The sequence below is a fragment of the Rana temporaria genome, chromosome 3 (assembly GCF_905171775.1).
Source record: "Rana temporaria chromosome 3, aRanTem1.1, whole genome shotgun sequence".
Classification (NCBI taxonomy): Eukaryota; Metazoa; Chordata; class Amphibia; order Anura; family Ranidae; genus Rana; species Rana temporaria.
The window spans coordinates 422,585,623-422,602,338 of NC_053491.1; the positions used below are offsets into that span (position 1 = coordinate 422,585,623).

Genomic DNA, 16,716 nt, shown 5'->3' on the forward strand with positions numbered 1-16,716 from the left:
ATCTCCCTACAAATACATGGCACCTACACAGAGACATACTAAAGTCGGGCCAGGTAGGTGATAGAGATGCAAGGAAGCTTTGTGGGAGGGAGTTGGGGTTGAAAACTGCATAGCGCACCCCTAAACCCTGCACTTCGTACACGGCACAGCCCTGAACCCTGCATTCTGCACGTAATGCACTCCTAAACTCTGCATGTAGCGCACTCCTGAACTCTGCACGTAGCTCACCCCAGATACAACAGACTCTTTGAGGGCAACCATACTGCTAAATCCTGTGAAGAAATTGAGTTTGACACCCCTGATCTAGATGCTGGGCTTCTTCATTGTATGGTAATGAGGGGGGAAACTCAGTGTGTCCCTCTTTGTCAGTGGGGACAGGCTGAGCTTCCTCTCATTCCAAATTGTTCTGCCTGAGGCCTGCTTCTTCAAACACCTAAAAAGAAAATAAATTATATATACACACACACACACATTTTTTTTTATTATTATTTATTTAGGTATGCTGTGTTTATGGGAAAACAGAACAAGCACATAATGGGGTTTTCTCAAATTTGACTGCAATATTGGAAATATGGTTTACTTTGAATGCTTCAACAAAGCTGCTTTGCAAAGTCGTTGTAAAAGCTTGCTACTCACAGAGCTCTTATACAAGCTAAAGCCTTTGACAATGAGCCCAAAAGAGGGACATGAGAATTTTCTGGGATAAACTTGGGCTTCTTGTGGTGTCTGTTCTTTGATGGAACACATTTTTAAAGTTTAAAACAGAGTACAGGTTCACAATTAAGCCTGGAAAGTATGCATAAAAAGATGATCCATACCTGCTGCTTATTTCCAGCTCTTTTAAAGCTTATTGCTTCTTCCTTCAGCCTGTGAATAATGAACAAAAAGCCCATCCATTAGGAGAACAGTTCGATGTCTGCACAGTCAGAGGTTTTTTTATCATATTTTTTTTTTCTAATACAGGCACAAGGTAGCAGTCCACCTTCATTGTTGACAAAGCCGGTCATAGACAGATCAAAATTTCCTGCAATCCGTGGTCGCAGGATAGAAAATTGCTTAAAGCAGAAGCAAACCCATTCATTTAACAGTTTAAAAAAAACAGTTACCGTATTTATCGGCGTATAACACACACCCTAACTTTAATAGGGAAGTTTCAGGGAAAAAAAAACTTTCCACAGCCTCCTGCGTATAACACGCAGGCACAGTTTAACCTCTATTTTCAGGGTAAAAAAAGTGAGTGTTATACGCCAATAAATACAGTACATTTCCGTCACATGCCGGGAATGTAACACTCCCATTGGTTGCGCTCTCAACCAAACTGTTAAATCATCCAATGACTGGTGTCATAACTGATCACATGTGCAGCATCATGGCAGTTGTAGATCAAACCGAGGCCAAGATGGCCGCTTCCTTGGCTGTAAATTATGGGTGGGTTTACTTCCACTTTAATGTATAGTCTGCTTAGGAGCAGAAAGAGTACAGATCAGAATACTCTGCAGTCTCAGGTCATTGCTTTACAACACTACCCATCGGGAATTGAGCAATTCTTATAGAACACTCCAAGTAAAATGCCAAATACACAGTTGAAAAGGTTTTCGGTTTTACCTGCCAAAGGATTTATAATTCAGTACAGACAATCTGGGGATTTACATACAAATTTTTCTATACCAAACACCAGACAGCCGACAAATGATTTATCGATTCATCTATAATGGGTCAGGTAAACAAAATCATTGTTGTTGTCCTTACTGAGGCAAATTATATAAATCGACAGCACACCATCTTTGAAAAATATGTCCAAACGTTTATTCAGGTGATCACATCACAGTGGTAAAGTTCACTGTTTTGGGACCACGTAGGACCCCTTTGTCAGGCATATAATAAATGCATTATACAATGCAAGGAACAGTTATAGTCCCATCCACCAATTGAAAACCAGTAGACTTCTGACTTCATAAAACATAGCTACATAGTTAGTCAGGTTGAGAAAAGACACAAGTTCATCTAGTTTAACAAAAAAAAAAAAAAAAAAAAAAAATTATATATATATATATATATATATATATATATATATATATATATATATATATATATATATATATATATATATATATATATATATATATATATATATATATATATATATATATATATATATATATATATATATATATATATATATATATATAAAATATTATAATGAAAGCTAAAAATTAAATCTCATTAGAAGCCCAAATGAGGAAGATGTCATCAATGTAACACATGCAGATTTAACAATGCCTTATAATGTGATGGATGGGTGGATAGATGTCATGTTCCTCAAGGTGTTTTGCTTTTATCTTTTCGGTTGCTTTGCGGTAAAGCAAATAAATTAATATGCTATAGGGTTTTTAATGTGATTTTACTAAGCAAGAATGCTGCATATACAACGACTTTCAATTGCAGGAAAACAATACAAGACCTACAATATGCATAAAACACCCATGCACTCATTATCTAACCTTTCTAGCAAATGAGTATTGACAATCTGCATGCTAGAGGGATACACTAAAAAGTCACTTAGCTTGAGTTATAGCTGCTTCACCATAGACATCCTGGACTACAGGCTACTCATGCGATTACATGAAACCAGGTTCTCTTATAGTGTAGATGTATCACCCCAAGATGAGATCCCCTCTGGCTCAATCTTCTTTGGCCTTATAAAGTCCCTCTTGCGCACACCTTCATTAAAATCATGCAGTCCCTCTTTGAACTCATGCCGCTGACCTTTATTTAATTTTTTTTTTTTTTTTTAGAAAATATGGTTAGCCATTCCCACATGGGTGCGTCCCTTTTACTTTTTCCTTTCTACATCAATTTAGATGAGAAGCATAATTCCAAACTTTAGATGGCACTTCAGTATCACTCATGTCTTAGGTCAAATAATGTGGGGATTATTTACAAAACTGGAGAGTGCAAAATTTGCTTCCAGGTTTTATTGCTAAAGCTTAAAGGGTCACTAAAGGAAATTTTTTTTTTTTGCTAAAATGACTGTTTACAGGGTATAGAGACATAATAGTTAACGGATTCCTTTTAAAAATGATTAAAAATAGATAAAAACCAATCATATAATGTACCTACAGTTTAGTTTCGTTTTTGCTGTTGTTTCCTGGTTCTCTGATGTACAGAGTCAGAGAGCCAATAGAGGGCAGCGATGCTTTGTCTAAAACTCCTCAGCACCAATCCAGTTTCGTTTTACAAACAGTAATCACACCTCCTTGATTAGTCACCACAGTGAGAAATCTCCCAGTACTGTGGTGATCAGGAAACAGACAACCAGGAAGTGTCCAGAACAGAGAGGAATTACAGCAACATCAAAGCAAAAACAAACAATGAGGACATGAAACCAGGACTGCAGTAAGGTAAATGAAGCTATTTAGCTAAAAAAAAAAAAAAAAAAAAAAAAAATTCCTTTAGTGACCCTTTAACTGAATAAGCTGAAGTTAGAAGTGGCTTGGCTACAATGCACAGCTGTGCCAATTTCTCAGTGCACTAATTTTAGTAAAACATTCACTGTATGTCAAAAGGTCACACTATTGTTGACTTTTATTGATGTAGCCTGAGTGCAGAGTTTGACCCAAACTCATTTAAAACAAAATTGAGCAGCTAAAAATGTATACGTTCCCATTAAACTATTTACATTGTCCAATAGTATCTATTTTCCCATTGTGTTAAATGGACAGCATGTGCAAACATTGTTCCAATGGTACTTGTTCTTGTCTACAGTCTCCTGTTTTATTGACACACTGCACACTTCTCAGTGCATTTTATTACCCCCCCCCCCCTCTCTGCTACCATGCCCTGACAGCACTGTGTTGCGTTTGATAAACAATACGATTTTTTTTTATTAATCAGACATAACATTACATGGGACAGTCCGTTTAGTAGTTGGTTATAGAAACAGAAATCAGGCTACTGTTGAGTTTATTTGAAGATGCTTCTCAAACTAATGCCTTGGTAACAAGTACACAAGATGTCCTCAAACAAAGAACTGTTGACAGTTGGAACAGTCAGTTGTTATGGTAAACAACCTGACATATAAAAGGGTTGACAGGCATAAACTGGACAGGACTCTTGACCAAAGAGGAAAAAAAAGTCTGTACCAGCCAAGAAGAAGATACCCGATTTCCAGCAACTGCTTATAGAACCTTTGGGTCCTCGTTGCCAATGGAGAACAAAAACACACAGTAACCGGAGTCAAGTAACTTTTAAGCGTATTTCTACTGTTACAGACCATAGTTTCTGCTTATTTGCTAGATCTGCCAGCCTTGTACTGCATTCCCAATATTGTAATAGTTTTGTAAAATATAGCATTTTTGTTCAGTAAAAACACATTTATACACTGCAGAGGTCTAAACTTCCTTGCTTATACCGCAAAGTAACCTTGCTAGACAAACGCAAGCATACCAAACACACATTATACCTTTAGTTTTGACTGCTGTTGGTGCCTGGATACTTTGACATCATGTGTTTGTCAGCTAGCATCTCCAGTTGCTATGGTGCAGGCAGCATAGGCTGCATTCAGCTGCCGTGCACTGAACGGTCAATGACTGTCCGGTTGCCTGGCAATTGAGACACTGAAGCTAAAGTAGGATTTTGCATCTTCTTGATCGGGTGCATCTGACATATGTAATGTATTGTGAGGCAGGGCTATGTATACTGTTGTTTACATTACTACATTGTTTTATTTACGTCATGTGATGTTAGAGGTCAGGGAGTGGCTCTTCCTATACTGGTTTTAGATTGCTGGATGACACTTTAAATGTTCTTTGCTGTGCATTATGCACTTTGCATATGTCTGAAAACGGTGATGTAATCACCTGAAGATTTGTGGTGTGCTGGCGATATATACTTTGGCGTATGCTACTGGTAAATGGCTTTTTGCTGTCTCCTAGGCCTAAACAAGCATTAACCTTTTCAGTGGGGGAGCAGCCCCACTGCAAAGAAGCATTTTTCTTTCCCAGGAGTTATGCTTTAATCTCTGTTCAAGTCATTACAAAAAAAAATAAGAATGGCTTTCTTTCTGAAAGTGGAAAGCACTAGAGAAAATTTGATCTGAAGCTGCTGTGGGTTATTGCTCTCTCCACCTCTTGATGAAAGCACCAGGTAGACAGAGATCAGTACTTACCGGTCAGACTCCGCACTCGTCTTCTGCACTCTCAGTGAAAGCAGCTTCTGACTTTTTTGCAACTCATAAATGCCCAAATCAGATTCTCCTATTGGGGTCACCTGAGTCTTTCCACCCTGTACAAACTTCACAAGCTACAAGAGAACAAAACCATAAATGGGAAGGTAGAAGGGTACAATCACCTAGGCAAGATTTTACTGAATTGGGTACGCTGTTTTTACCTTCTCCCCATGTCTTTGCAAAACACAGATCTTCTTATCTCTCTGCAGCTGTAATAAAACAAGATTAAAGGCAGACCTTTCCGGAAACTGATCCTTGTAGAGGGTGTATACTTCATCATCTAACAACAAGGAAGTAGAACTCAGTGGGGAGGACTGGTATTTCTTTACCACCAGCTCTGCCTGCTCCTGTGAAGAGGAGAAGACAAAAAAAAAAAGTCTATTAAAAGCAAAAATGTTCACCCTTACACGCACATTTTATTAAAAGTACAACCATGGTTCCTGCAAGATCGTTTACACAAGTGCCAATTCCAGGCACTATAGGATGCATAAGATTGTAAGCGCTCGCTTAAATTGTAAGCTCTAAGGAGCAGGGCCCTCCGATTACCTACTGTATTAAAGTGTATTGTATTTGTACCGTCTACCCTCAATTTGTAGAGCGCTGCGTAAACTGTTGGCGCCATATAAATCCTGTAGAACATGAAAAAAAAATAAAAAAAAAAAATAAAAAAAAAAAAATCACTTTCTTCACCATCCCTAAGCCAAATACTCCATCATTTGTATCTCCCACACGCCCCCTCCCAGACACTGCAGCTGACAGCAGGAGGGCTTCAAAAGCACAATCAGTTCTGCCAATCCAGAAAACACTGGATAGGACTAGGTGTGGTCAGGTTGTGAAGAACAATCTACAGTCTTGTGAACCAGCAGTGACAATGCTGATAGCCTTGCCCCCACCCCCCTGCAACATTTTGTGCAATCAGGCACATGCTTCTGAGTGTGGCAACTCTGCTCTGAATCCAGGAGCAGTGCAGCATCATTGCCACACCATCACAGCAAGCTATAGGTGGACTTCAATGGAAGGATCAACAGGTATTTGTGGGACATTGCAGAGGCACTTTCTGCAGCACATTTTTTTTCAAATGGGAGGTCGTACTTCTACTTTAACTTAATCAAGTTATATTGTATGCTTGGGACAATCAATCAAAAACATCCCCAAAAAAAAAAAACACACGGCAAACTTAATAGGAAATGGATTCTCTGTACACAGCCTGGACCTGGGGTCTGGTGTTCTTTTCAGGCACACAGGGACCAATATTGAGAGTACTTAGTCACCTTGTGTTGAATGCACCAAGCAGTACTCATAGCTCACGCATTTGCTAAAAAGTGGCAGGTTTATGTAAACCTAAATCCTACCTACTGGCATCTTTGTCTTTAGACTTTAATTGATAAAGCGATTTAAAGCCCATTCACACAGGGGCGACTTGGGATCCGACTTGTAGTCGCCCCAAGTCGCGCTGTTGAGAAAATCAATTGAAGTGAATGGGAGCCGTCTTAATGTACACTACTGAAGTCGCTCCGACTTCAGAAAAGGTTCCTGTACTACTTCAATCCGACTTCTATCCATTGGTGGGACTTTAAATGAGGCTCATGATGCTTTTGGCTGCGATTTTGCTTCCTTCTTCAATTGACAGGGTTGGAGGCACTCGTCACTAGCCGGGCTTGGCCTCATTTAAAGTCCCAATTCCTCCCCCCCCCCCGGTATTATATTATTCTATCCATTGGTTTCAATGGAAGTCGCCTCAGAAGTCAGCGACTTTTCAGGAAGTGAAAATAGTTTTTAGGGCAAACCCCTCTCTCCCACAGAGCTGATTTTAGTTTGATTGATTTAGTTTGATTGGCCACTGGAAAGTCGCCTGTCCTGGAGGAGACTTGAACTCGCCTTCGAAGTTGCCCCATGTCATGCTGTGATGCGCGCTCGGGACGTGTCGCCCCTGTGTGAATGGGCTCTTATTGTGATTGTTTTGGTTTTCTTTTTTGTTTCCCCCCCCCTTTTGAAAACATGTAAAACTTTGAATAATAGAGAAAAAAAATAAAAAGAGAAACTAGGCAAAGTGGTAGAATAGAAAACTCATCGACTTTACAACAATGAAGCATGGAATGCTATATCACACAACAGAAGTCAATATAGCCATGTACCTTTAAGGCATCAAGAATGACGAATGGCTCATCTGGGTTTATCGGACTACCTAGAATTGTACTCAGGGTCCACTGTAGGGGTTTGATTACGATTTGCCTCATGCCCCATGAGATCCAGCCGCTGGAGATTCTAGACACAAAATCTGACTCTTGGTACAGGCAACCACGTCTACCACATGAGAGCAGGGAAAAAAACAAAACAAAAAAAAAAAAAAATACACCACATTAGAATTTTTTTTTATGTATAAAATACACACACACACACACACACTTGAAATTTTGACTGTCAACTAGATACTGTATTTGATGTCAACGTTTGAAAGCAAGCTGGAAATTAAAAGCTAAACTTTGCCTGTTAGCTATGGCCAATTTGTCATCCTGCTCCCCAGACCAGTCTCCATGGCAGGTCATGTTTTCCATCTCTTGCAGAGTATCAGGATGGAAAGTTGGCAGTTGGGGGATAAGCAAATGATGTGAACTGCTCTGCCTGCTATGCTTGAATAGGAAAAATCTTTGGTGCACTGGTAACAAAAATGAAGACAAACTTTTTGATAACCCTGTGAGTCGAGTTAATGCCAAAGAGCTCAATTTTGGACTCCTTTGACCACAGTACTTTCTCCCAATCCTTCTGTGAATCATTTACATGACTGTACATGTGCCTTCTTGAGGAGGGGGACTCTGTCTCTATCATTTAAAATACACCCATGATAACAATTATAGACCCTTTATTTCTTTGTAAGTGGGCAATCTTACAAAATCTGAAGGGAATCAATTCATTATTTTCCCCACTGTAGATTTTAAGTTTCTCATTATACACATTAGTTCATACATTGTGGATTGGTTCCACACAGAGGCAGTGCAAAAGGTATTCTCTCTTATTTACTGTTTCTTGAGATGAATGTTCCTAAAAATATACTGTAGGTATGCTAGGTACATTGAGGACTTTACATTTTTGTGGTGTGTTAATGCATGTTATGTTAATTTTTTAACGTTCACTGTGTTAAGGCAGCCCATTTAAAATGATAGGTCTGGTAACGCACCTCAACAGGCCTAAAATTGTACATGACACTTTTTTCATAACACACACTATGGTGTGTTGCTACGTGATAAAATGCAGGGGTCTCCAAACTTTCTAAACAAAAAGGTTCACTTTACTGTCCTGCAGACTGAAGGGGCCAGTAAGAGTAAACAATGCCCCACCAGTGGAGTCAGTGGGAGCAACAGCGCCCCACCATTGGAGTCAGTGGGAGCAACAGCGCCCCACCAGTGGAGTCAGTGGGAGCAACAGCGCCCTGAGGGCCAGATTGATAAAGTGCAACCCCCACACATAGCTGAAATGTCAAAAGGAAACTCCTGTAATCTTTAGCCCTAAATACAAACGACTAGGCAATCTTCACCTGAGCATCTCTTGGATCACCGTTGCCAAACCCAATGGAGTGCTGCCCTTGCGGGTGAAGTGCGATTGTAGTTGGCGCAGTGTGACACTGACCATTCCTTGAGCCTTGGCATGCTGCAAAATCAGTGGCATCCAAAATGTCATTTTACTGTCCCAGTCCGCACTGTTCACATCTCGTGTCCCTTTGAAGGCAGAGAATAAAAATGACATCCGTTCATCATCATCCCAGTCTGCAGGGTAAGGCTGGGCCATCATCACTGTGGCTTAAGGGGCAGACCTAACAAGAACGGGCAATAGAAGATTGAAATATGTAATCAAACACTGAACCTAATAAAAAAAACTGAAGAGGGAAAAAAAAAAACATTACCGAATCAAAAAAAACAAAAACCAAACACACACACACACACACACAAAACTTTGAACATTTGCCCCTAGACCCTATGTATACAGACACAAACAATGTAGGTTATGAATACTACTATCTACAAAGATGATGATTTTGTTTACTTTACAGCATTAAAAACAGTCAGAATGGGTTTGATTCTAAAGGGCCAGTTTACCCAAAGTGGATTCCTTAAAGCGGTGGTTCACCCTAAATTGTCACTTTTGCTCAATCAAACTGCTAGTAATAGACAGTAAATAATCCGTTGTGTTTTTTTTTTTATCTCGATCCTTACCTTTTTAATGCCGTCGTCTCTGTGCTGTCAATCAAAATCCCCCGCGGGAGTGGGCGTGTATGTTCCTTTTCCCGGACCAGCGCTGTGTCTCATGACAATCCCAGGAGACGCGCTGTTGCTTTAATCCCGTGATATCTCGCCGGTCATGTGACTCGGCAAGCGGGCGGCAACGAAATCTCCACTGCACACTGGGGAGCAATCTCTCATAGTTTAATATGAGAGCAGCAGGAGGGAGGAGGGGGGTTGCGGGCACTGACACAGGGGCAGACTGCACACTGCACATGTGCGGGATAGAGCCCCAGCATTCACCGCATCCCGGAAATAAACAGTGGTGGGCTTCAGGAGTGCCCACAAACAAGATGGAAACGTCCATCGATCGGTTTTATAAAGTATCCTTTTTTGGGAAATCGGAATGATCGCGGCTGTATATACAGGACTGGTGAGTACAACATTAGTTATATTAACAGCAGAAGAATAATATTTAAAAAAAAAAAATCGTATTCCCGCAGAACCACCGCTTTAAAGTGTTACTAAACCCAGAACCCAGCATTCCCTATATCCAGTCTCCCACAGTACACAAGAAAATGCAATTATTTTAGTAAATACCCAGAAAGCAAGGATAACTTGCCACAAATTGTACTTGCAGAGCACTTACAGCATAAGTTCTAGTTGACACTTTTCCAATTTGTAGCAAATTTGCGTGGCAAGTCTCTTGCAAGAGCAAAGTTTCAGTGATGAATCTACAGCAAGAGATCTGCAAGTCTACAGCAGGGAGCAAAGATGAAAACGCAGCCACAGTGCCCCCCTGCGGTGGGATGACTATCGCACAATACAACTGAACCAGAACTTGCAGAATGTTTGCAAAGAAAGTTTATCTGGAATCATGCATTGCAAACTTGCTGCAATTGTGCAACAAACTTATGAAGCAAGACAAGTCTAGCATCAGCTTACCAAGTAATTTTCAGACTTGCAGCTCAATTGCTTGCTATCTTTGGAGGGTGCATGTGATCATCACAGAGCCAATCAGCTCTGTCCAGAGGGTCCTGCAGCCTCAAAATAGTCAGAGTAGAATGAAAACTCTGCCTACAAGCTTTAGACACGGACAGAAGTCACAAGACTGCTATATACTGCTGATGAGAAAAGGTATTTAGCAGTTTCTAGAAAGTTTTTTTATTTAACCACTTAATGCCCGCCGCACGACTATTTACGTCCGCACAATGGCACGGACAGGCAGAAGGGACGTATATATACATCCTTGCCTTTGCGCGGGTCAGGGGGGTCCGATCGGGACCCCCTCCGCTGCGTGCGGATTCCCTCGGGTAGCGATCCGGGACGACGGCGCGGCTATTCGTTTATAGCCGCTCCGACGCGATCGCTCCCCGGAGCTGAAGAACGGGGAGAGCCGTATGTAAACACGGCCTCCCCGTGCTTCACTGTGGCGGCGCATTGATCGTGTCATCCCCTTTATAGGGGAGACACAATCGATGACATCAGACCTACAGCCACACCCCCCTACTGTTGTAAACACACACACTAGGTGAACCCTAACTCCTACAGCGCCACCTGTGGTTAACTCCCAAACTGCAACTGTCATTTTCACAATAAACAATGCAATTTAAATGCATTTTTTGCTGTGAAAATGACAATGGTCCCAAAAATGTGTCAAAATTGTCCGAAGTGTCCGCCATAATGTCGCAGTCACGAAAAAAATCGCTCATCGCCGCCATTAGTAGTAAAAAAAAAAAAAAATTTATAAAAATGCAATAAAAACATCCCCTATTTTGTAAACGCTACAAATTTTGCGCAAACCAATCGATAAACGCTTATTGCGATTTTTTTTACCAAAAATAGGTAGAAGAATACGTATCGGCCTAAACTCAGGAACTGAGTGTCGCACGACCGCGCAATTGTCTGTTAAAGCGACGCAGTGCCGAATCGCAAAACCTGGCCTGGGCATTTAGCTGCCTAAAGGTCCGGGGCTTAAGTGGATAAAAAAAAAAAAAAACAGAACAAAACCAAAAAGGGTACAAACAGTACGCAGTGCATACATTTACAGCATAAATGCATCAAAGTTGGTGATACATAGCCATTGATACTCCTTTCAACCAATAAGGGAGAAAAAAAAAAAGGGGGGGGGGGCAGAAGATGAGTACTAGCAGTTTACATTTACTAAAATAATTGCATTTCCATGTTCTGTGTACTGTGGGAGACCAGATATAGTGAATGGTCCTGGGTTTAGTAACACATAAAAAGGTTAAGTACACGAAAACACCTCACCTAGTAAATGAGTGCAGTTATAAGATAATACCCCACTTACACACATACAAGACAGCTGCAGACTGAAATCTGAATATCAGGTATGCATTGAATTAACCGTCAGCTTACAACGTCAAGGAAACGTTTAAAGTAATTTAATATTTTTTATCCTTTTTATTACAATGATGAAGGCTTAAAATCTCATGTCAGGTTTAAAGTGACTGTTGCTTGGTGTAAAAGATGTAGCAAAGCAAGAACTGCAAAACAGGCAAAACAGGCTTTATACTTACCTATTCCACTGCTATGGTCTGTAGAATCCTCACAGGGGTCACACTTCCAGGAGTGTGGAATGCCTGCATCCCCTGCCGCCTGCTGTGGTTCCTTATGCTGAATGACACACCATGTCCTGTAGTGAGACAGAGAACACACACCCATAATTCAATGATGCACATTATATATCAGAGCATTTATGTACATGTATACTTATACAGTGGGTATAGAAAAGAATCACCCCCTTTAAAATAATCCCATTTTGTTGGTTTGCAGCCTAGAATTAAGGCGCACACAGTTTTTGTTTTATCCAGCTGTATTTACTCAGTGCAACTTATAACATCCAAGTGAAAGATAGAACATCAACATGTCAGAATGTATTTATTTATTTTTTAATTCAAAAACAGAATCGCTGAGTTGGGAAAAGGATCACCCCCTTGTGTCAGTACTTTGTTGAACCACCTTTTGCTTTAATTACAGCCTTTAGTCTGTTGGGAAATGTCTCTACCAACTGTGCAATATTTGCCCACTATTTGCACAACTGATCAAGTTCAGTTAAAGTGGTTGTTAAGCCACTATATTTATATACCATCCTCCGTGACCCTATGTCTGTTCCTAATAAAAATAAGCCGTTCCAAACCTGATCTCAGAGGACGCTCTGCGCTCAGGTGACCGGCCACCTCTCTGCTCTCCTTGTCTGACAGCTACAGGGGATGGGGCCGAGAAACCACCGCTGAAATCAGTTGGGAGGGGAGGAGGAGAAATGCGGCCGGTCACGTGAGCGGCGCTCTGAAATTTGGTAAAAAAAAAATGCTTCTTTTTCTAAGGCACAGACACAGGGGCATACAGGATTATTAAAACAGAGGATGGTATGAAACTTATGATTAAACTTCAGCAGCAGGAGGGGCGGGCACTGACACAGAGCTTACAGGCAGGAAGGGGGAGGGGGCGGGGAGAACAGTAGAGCTACGGATGACGGAGGAACATAATCTGACCCCAGTGTCAAGGCTCAGAAGCCATGATAAGCCGTGGTAAGTTTACAGAGGTGGAGGGCAGAACCAGGCAGGATCAATCAGGTATTTCAGGTGAAAGAAAGGGCCAAATGACACAACACAAGCACTGTGTTGTATAATATGCTTTAAAGGAACAGGATGATTTTTTTTTTTTTTAGGGTAACAAACACTTTAACTTTGATGGTGATCATTTGTGGACTGCAGGCTTCGAGTCATTTCACAGATTTTCAATGGGGTTTAAGTCTGGGCTCTGACTAGGCCATGCAAGCACATTCACCTTTTTCTCCTTCAATCACTGTGTGGTCATTATTTCTGTGTGTTTTGGGTCATTGTCATGTTGGAAGGTAAACCATCTTCCCATTGACAACTTTCTGGCAGAGGTCAACAGGTTTTCCACAAGAATTGTATGGTATTTTTGCACCATTAATTTTTACTTCTATCTGGAAAGGTGCTCCAGTCCCTGCTACACCCCCATAACAGGATATTACCACCTCCCTGCTTTACTGTAGAAATGGTGGTATTTGGATGGTGAGCTGGATTGGATTTCCGCCAGACATATCATTTGGTGTTGAGGCCAAATAATTCAATTTTAGTCTCATCTGACCAGAACACCTTTTTCCATGTGGCATCAGAATCTTCAAGGATCATGTTGGCAAAGCTCAGTCGTGGCTGCATGTGGCATTTCTTGAGGAGTGGCTTTTTTCTTGCAGCCCTCCCATAGAAGTCACATTTGTGGAGAATTTGTGATATTGTTGTCACATGCACACAATGACCATGCTTTGTCATAAATTCCTGCAACTGCTTCAGAGTTGCTGTAGGCCTCTTGGTAGCCTCTTTGACCAGTTTCCTCCTAGCTCTTTCATCCAGCTTGGAGGGAATTCCTGATCCAGGGAGAGCCTATGTTGTACCAAATATATTCCACTTCTTAATAACATACTTCACTATGCTTCTAGCTATTATTGAAGCCTGTGATTTTTTTATATCCATCTCCTGACTTATGCCTGTCCACAATTTTATCCAGGAGACCTTTTGACGGTGCCTTGCCACCCATAGTTGATTGCTTTCTTGTTTCAGTTGCACTACCAGAGACTGAAATGCTCCAGGAAAGCTTGTTTCATGCTAAGCTAATCAAAATGACCACAGCTAATCACAGATGAAAGTCAAATGGCTTTGTGTGCCATATAGAAGGTGATTAGCTCCACCCTATTTTATTTTAATTTTTAGGATGCTTTTTACAGCTCAGTAATTCTTTTTATGACATGTTGGTGTTCTATCTTTCACTTGGATGTTATAAGTTGCACGGAGTAGATACAGCTGGATAAAACAAAAACAGTGTCTGTCTTATTTTCAGGCTGCAAAGCAACAAAATGTGATTATTAAAATAAAAAAAATAGGGGGGCGATTCTTTTCTATACCCACTGTATGTGCTTATACAAGTATACATGTAGAAACTTCCATTGTATATAAAAACCATATTGCAGGGTGGGGACATCAGAAGAAAGAGTGATGCAATGCCAAAGGTGGTTTGGGTAGTGGGATATAGGAGGAGAGGACATCAGGGGGGGGCGGTGGAGGAGCAAGCGAGCGGTGAGGGGGCGGTGGAGGAGAAAGCGAGCGGTGAGGGCGGTGGAGGAGCAAGCGAGCGAGCAGTGGGGGACAGTGAAAGGGGAACGAGCGAGCGAGCAGTGGGGGACAGTGAAAGGGGAAACAAGCGAGTGGTGGGGCGGAAGGGGGGGGGGTGGAGGAGCAGGCAAACGGCGGGGGGACGCCGGAACTGAAGAAGGGATATTGGAGGAGCAAGCGAGTGACCGGTGCAACAAGTGAGTATGTGATGAGATGTTGGAGGAGCAAGCGAGCAGTGGTACATTGGAGGTGCAACCAAGCAAAGGAAAACTGGAGGAGCGAGGAGTGGGACGTCGGAGGAGAAAGCAAGTGAGCGAGCAATGGAATGTTGGAGGAGCAAGCAAGTGGTGGGACGTGGGGGAAACTGGAGGTGGGATGTCAAAGGAGCAAGCGAGCGAGCCGTGGGACCCTGGAGGAGTAAGCGAACGAGCCGTGGGACCCTGGAGGAGCAAGCGAACGAGCCGTGGGACCCTGGAGGAGCAAGCGAACGAGCCCGTTGGTGGAACTGGAGGTGGGATGTTGAAGGAGCAAGCAAGTTGGTGGGACCCTGGAGGAGCAAGCGAGCAAGTGGGTAGAGGTGGAATTTCGAAAGTGCAAGCAATTGAGCTGTGATACGTTGGAGGATCAAGTGAGTGAAGGATTGTTGAAGGAGTGAGCTAGGGATGGAATGTTGGAGGCGTGAGCAATCAGTGGGACATCAGAGGAGCAAGCGAGTTAGTGAGCAACGGAACACTGGAGGAGCAACCAAATGGTGGGACATTGGTGGAACTGGAGCTGGGATGTTGGAGGAGCAAATCGATGGAAAGTTGGAGGAACAGGCAAGCGGTGGGACATCAGAAAAGTGAGTGGTGGGACATTAAAGAGGTGTGAGTGGAGGGATATTGGAGGTGGGAGGAGTGGGTGGTGGGACATTGGGAGGAATTAGATGCGAGAGGAGTGGGTGGCACTGGTGGGATATTGGGAGGAGTGGGTGGAGGGATGTTGGAGGAACTGAAAGTGAGAGTGAGTGGTGAGACATTGGGAGGAGTGGGTCGATGGATGTTTGAGGTGGGAGGGAGTGGTGGGACATTGGGAGGATTTAGATGCGAGAGGAGTGGTTGGTGGGACATTGGGAAGTGGGAGGAACTGGAGGTGGGAGTGGGTGGTGGGACATTGGGATGAATTAGATGCGAGAGGAGTGGTTAGTGGGACATTGGGAGGAATTAGATGCGAGAGGAGTGGTTGGTGGGACATTGGGAGGAACTGGAGGTGGGAGTGAGTGGTGAGACATTGGGAGGTGGGAGGAGTGAGTGGTGAGACATTGGGAGGAGTGGGTCGATGGATGTTTGAGGTGGGAGTGAATGGTGGGACATTGGGAGGAACTGGAGGTGGGAGTGAGTGGTGAGACATTGGGAGGTGGGAGGAGTGAGTGGTGAGACATTGGGAGGAGTGGGTCGATGGATGTTTGAGGTGGGAGTGAATGGTGGGACATTGGGAGGAACTGGAGGTGGGAGTGAGTGGTAGAACAGATGACAATGAAGTCTCTTCTTTTGCATATCTTGCTGTTCTGTTTAGTGAGTGGTTTCCCCTCACTTCCGGTTTCCCCTGACTTCTGACAATCAGACAGGAAGTGAGGGGAAATCTTCCCAATGCAACACAGGCAGCCATAATAAATAAAAAAGTGGAGTTGGGCATGAAAGAACTTTTGTATAATGAAGTGTGGAATATACTGTACAACCAGCACCGGATATCACTCAGGACACCAATAATGAGGACTGAACACAGAACTGTCCTCACAGGTGACAACAAAAAGGGACAGAGCAACACCAAAGTGAAAGTGAGGAGTATATAGGACGTATGTAGAGGAGAAGACAATGCAGAGTGTATGACAGGCAGGAGAAGGCCTGACAGGATAGAAAGACAATACAGAGGACAGAGTCCAGCACACTCACCCCAGGCACTCGTCCCCTCTAGTGTTGTGCGGTGTTGATCCCTCTCAGCTTCCGTACACATAGACAGCCCACACTCCACATGATTCATAGTCCATGCTGCACGGGCGCCATCTTCCGACCTCTTGTCAGCATTGCATCCTGGGTGCATGACATCGACATTGGGCGGGGCCATGTTTGGGTTGTTCACT

General features: G+C 42.6%; 1 protein-coding gene across 2 annotated transcripts in view; it reads right to left on the minus strand.

Annotated features, from left to right (window-relative positions):
* CHMP7 (charged multivesicular body protein 7) overlaps nt 1-16,659 on the minus strand; it is a 29,730-nt gene extending 13,071 nt beyond the window's left edge. Inside the window, exons 1-7 of one of the 2 annotated variants that reach the window (XM_040346182.1) lie at nt 16,529-16,659; nt 11,982-12,097; nt 8,760-9,035; nt 7,363-7,531; nt 5,389-5,574; nt 5,168-5,301; nt 819-867 (exon numbers count right to left, since the gene is read on the minus strand). In XM_040346182.1, coding sequence (XP_040202116.1) covers nt 819-867; nt 5,168-5,301; nt 5,389-5,574; nt 7,363-7,531; nt 8,760-9,013 — 792 coding nt within the window. In that variant the 5' untranslated portion in view covers nt 9,014-9,035; nt 11,982-12,097; nt 16,529-16,659. The remainder of the gene's footprint in view (nt 1-818; nt 868-5,167; nt 5,302-5,388; nt 5,575-7,362; nt 7,532-8,759; nt 9,036-11,981; nt 12,098-16,528) is intronic. The other variant, XM_040346181.1, reaches the window with a different exon arrangement.
* Nucleotides 16,660-16,716: the final 57 nt, after the last annotated feature.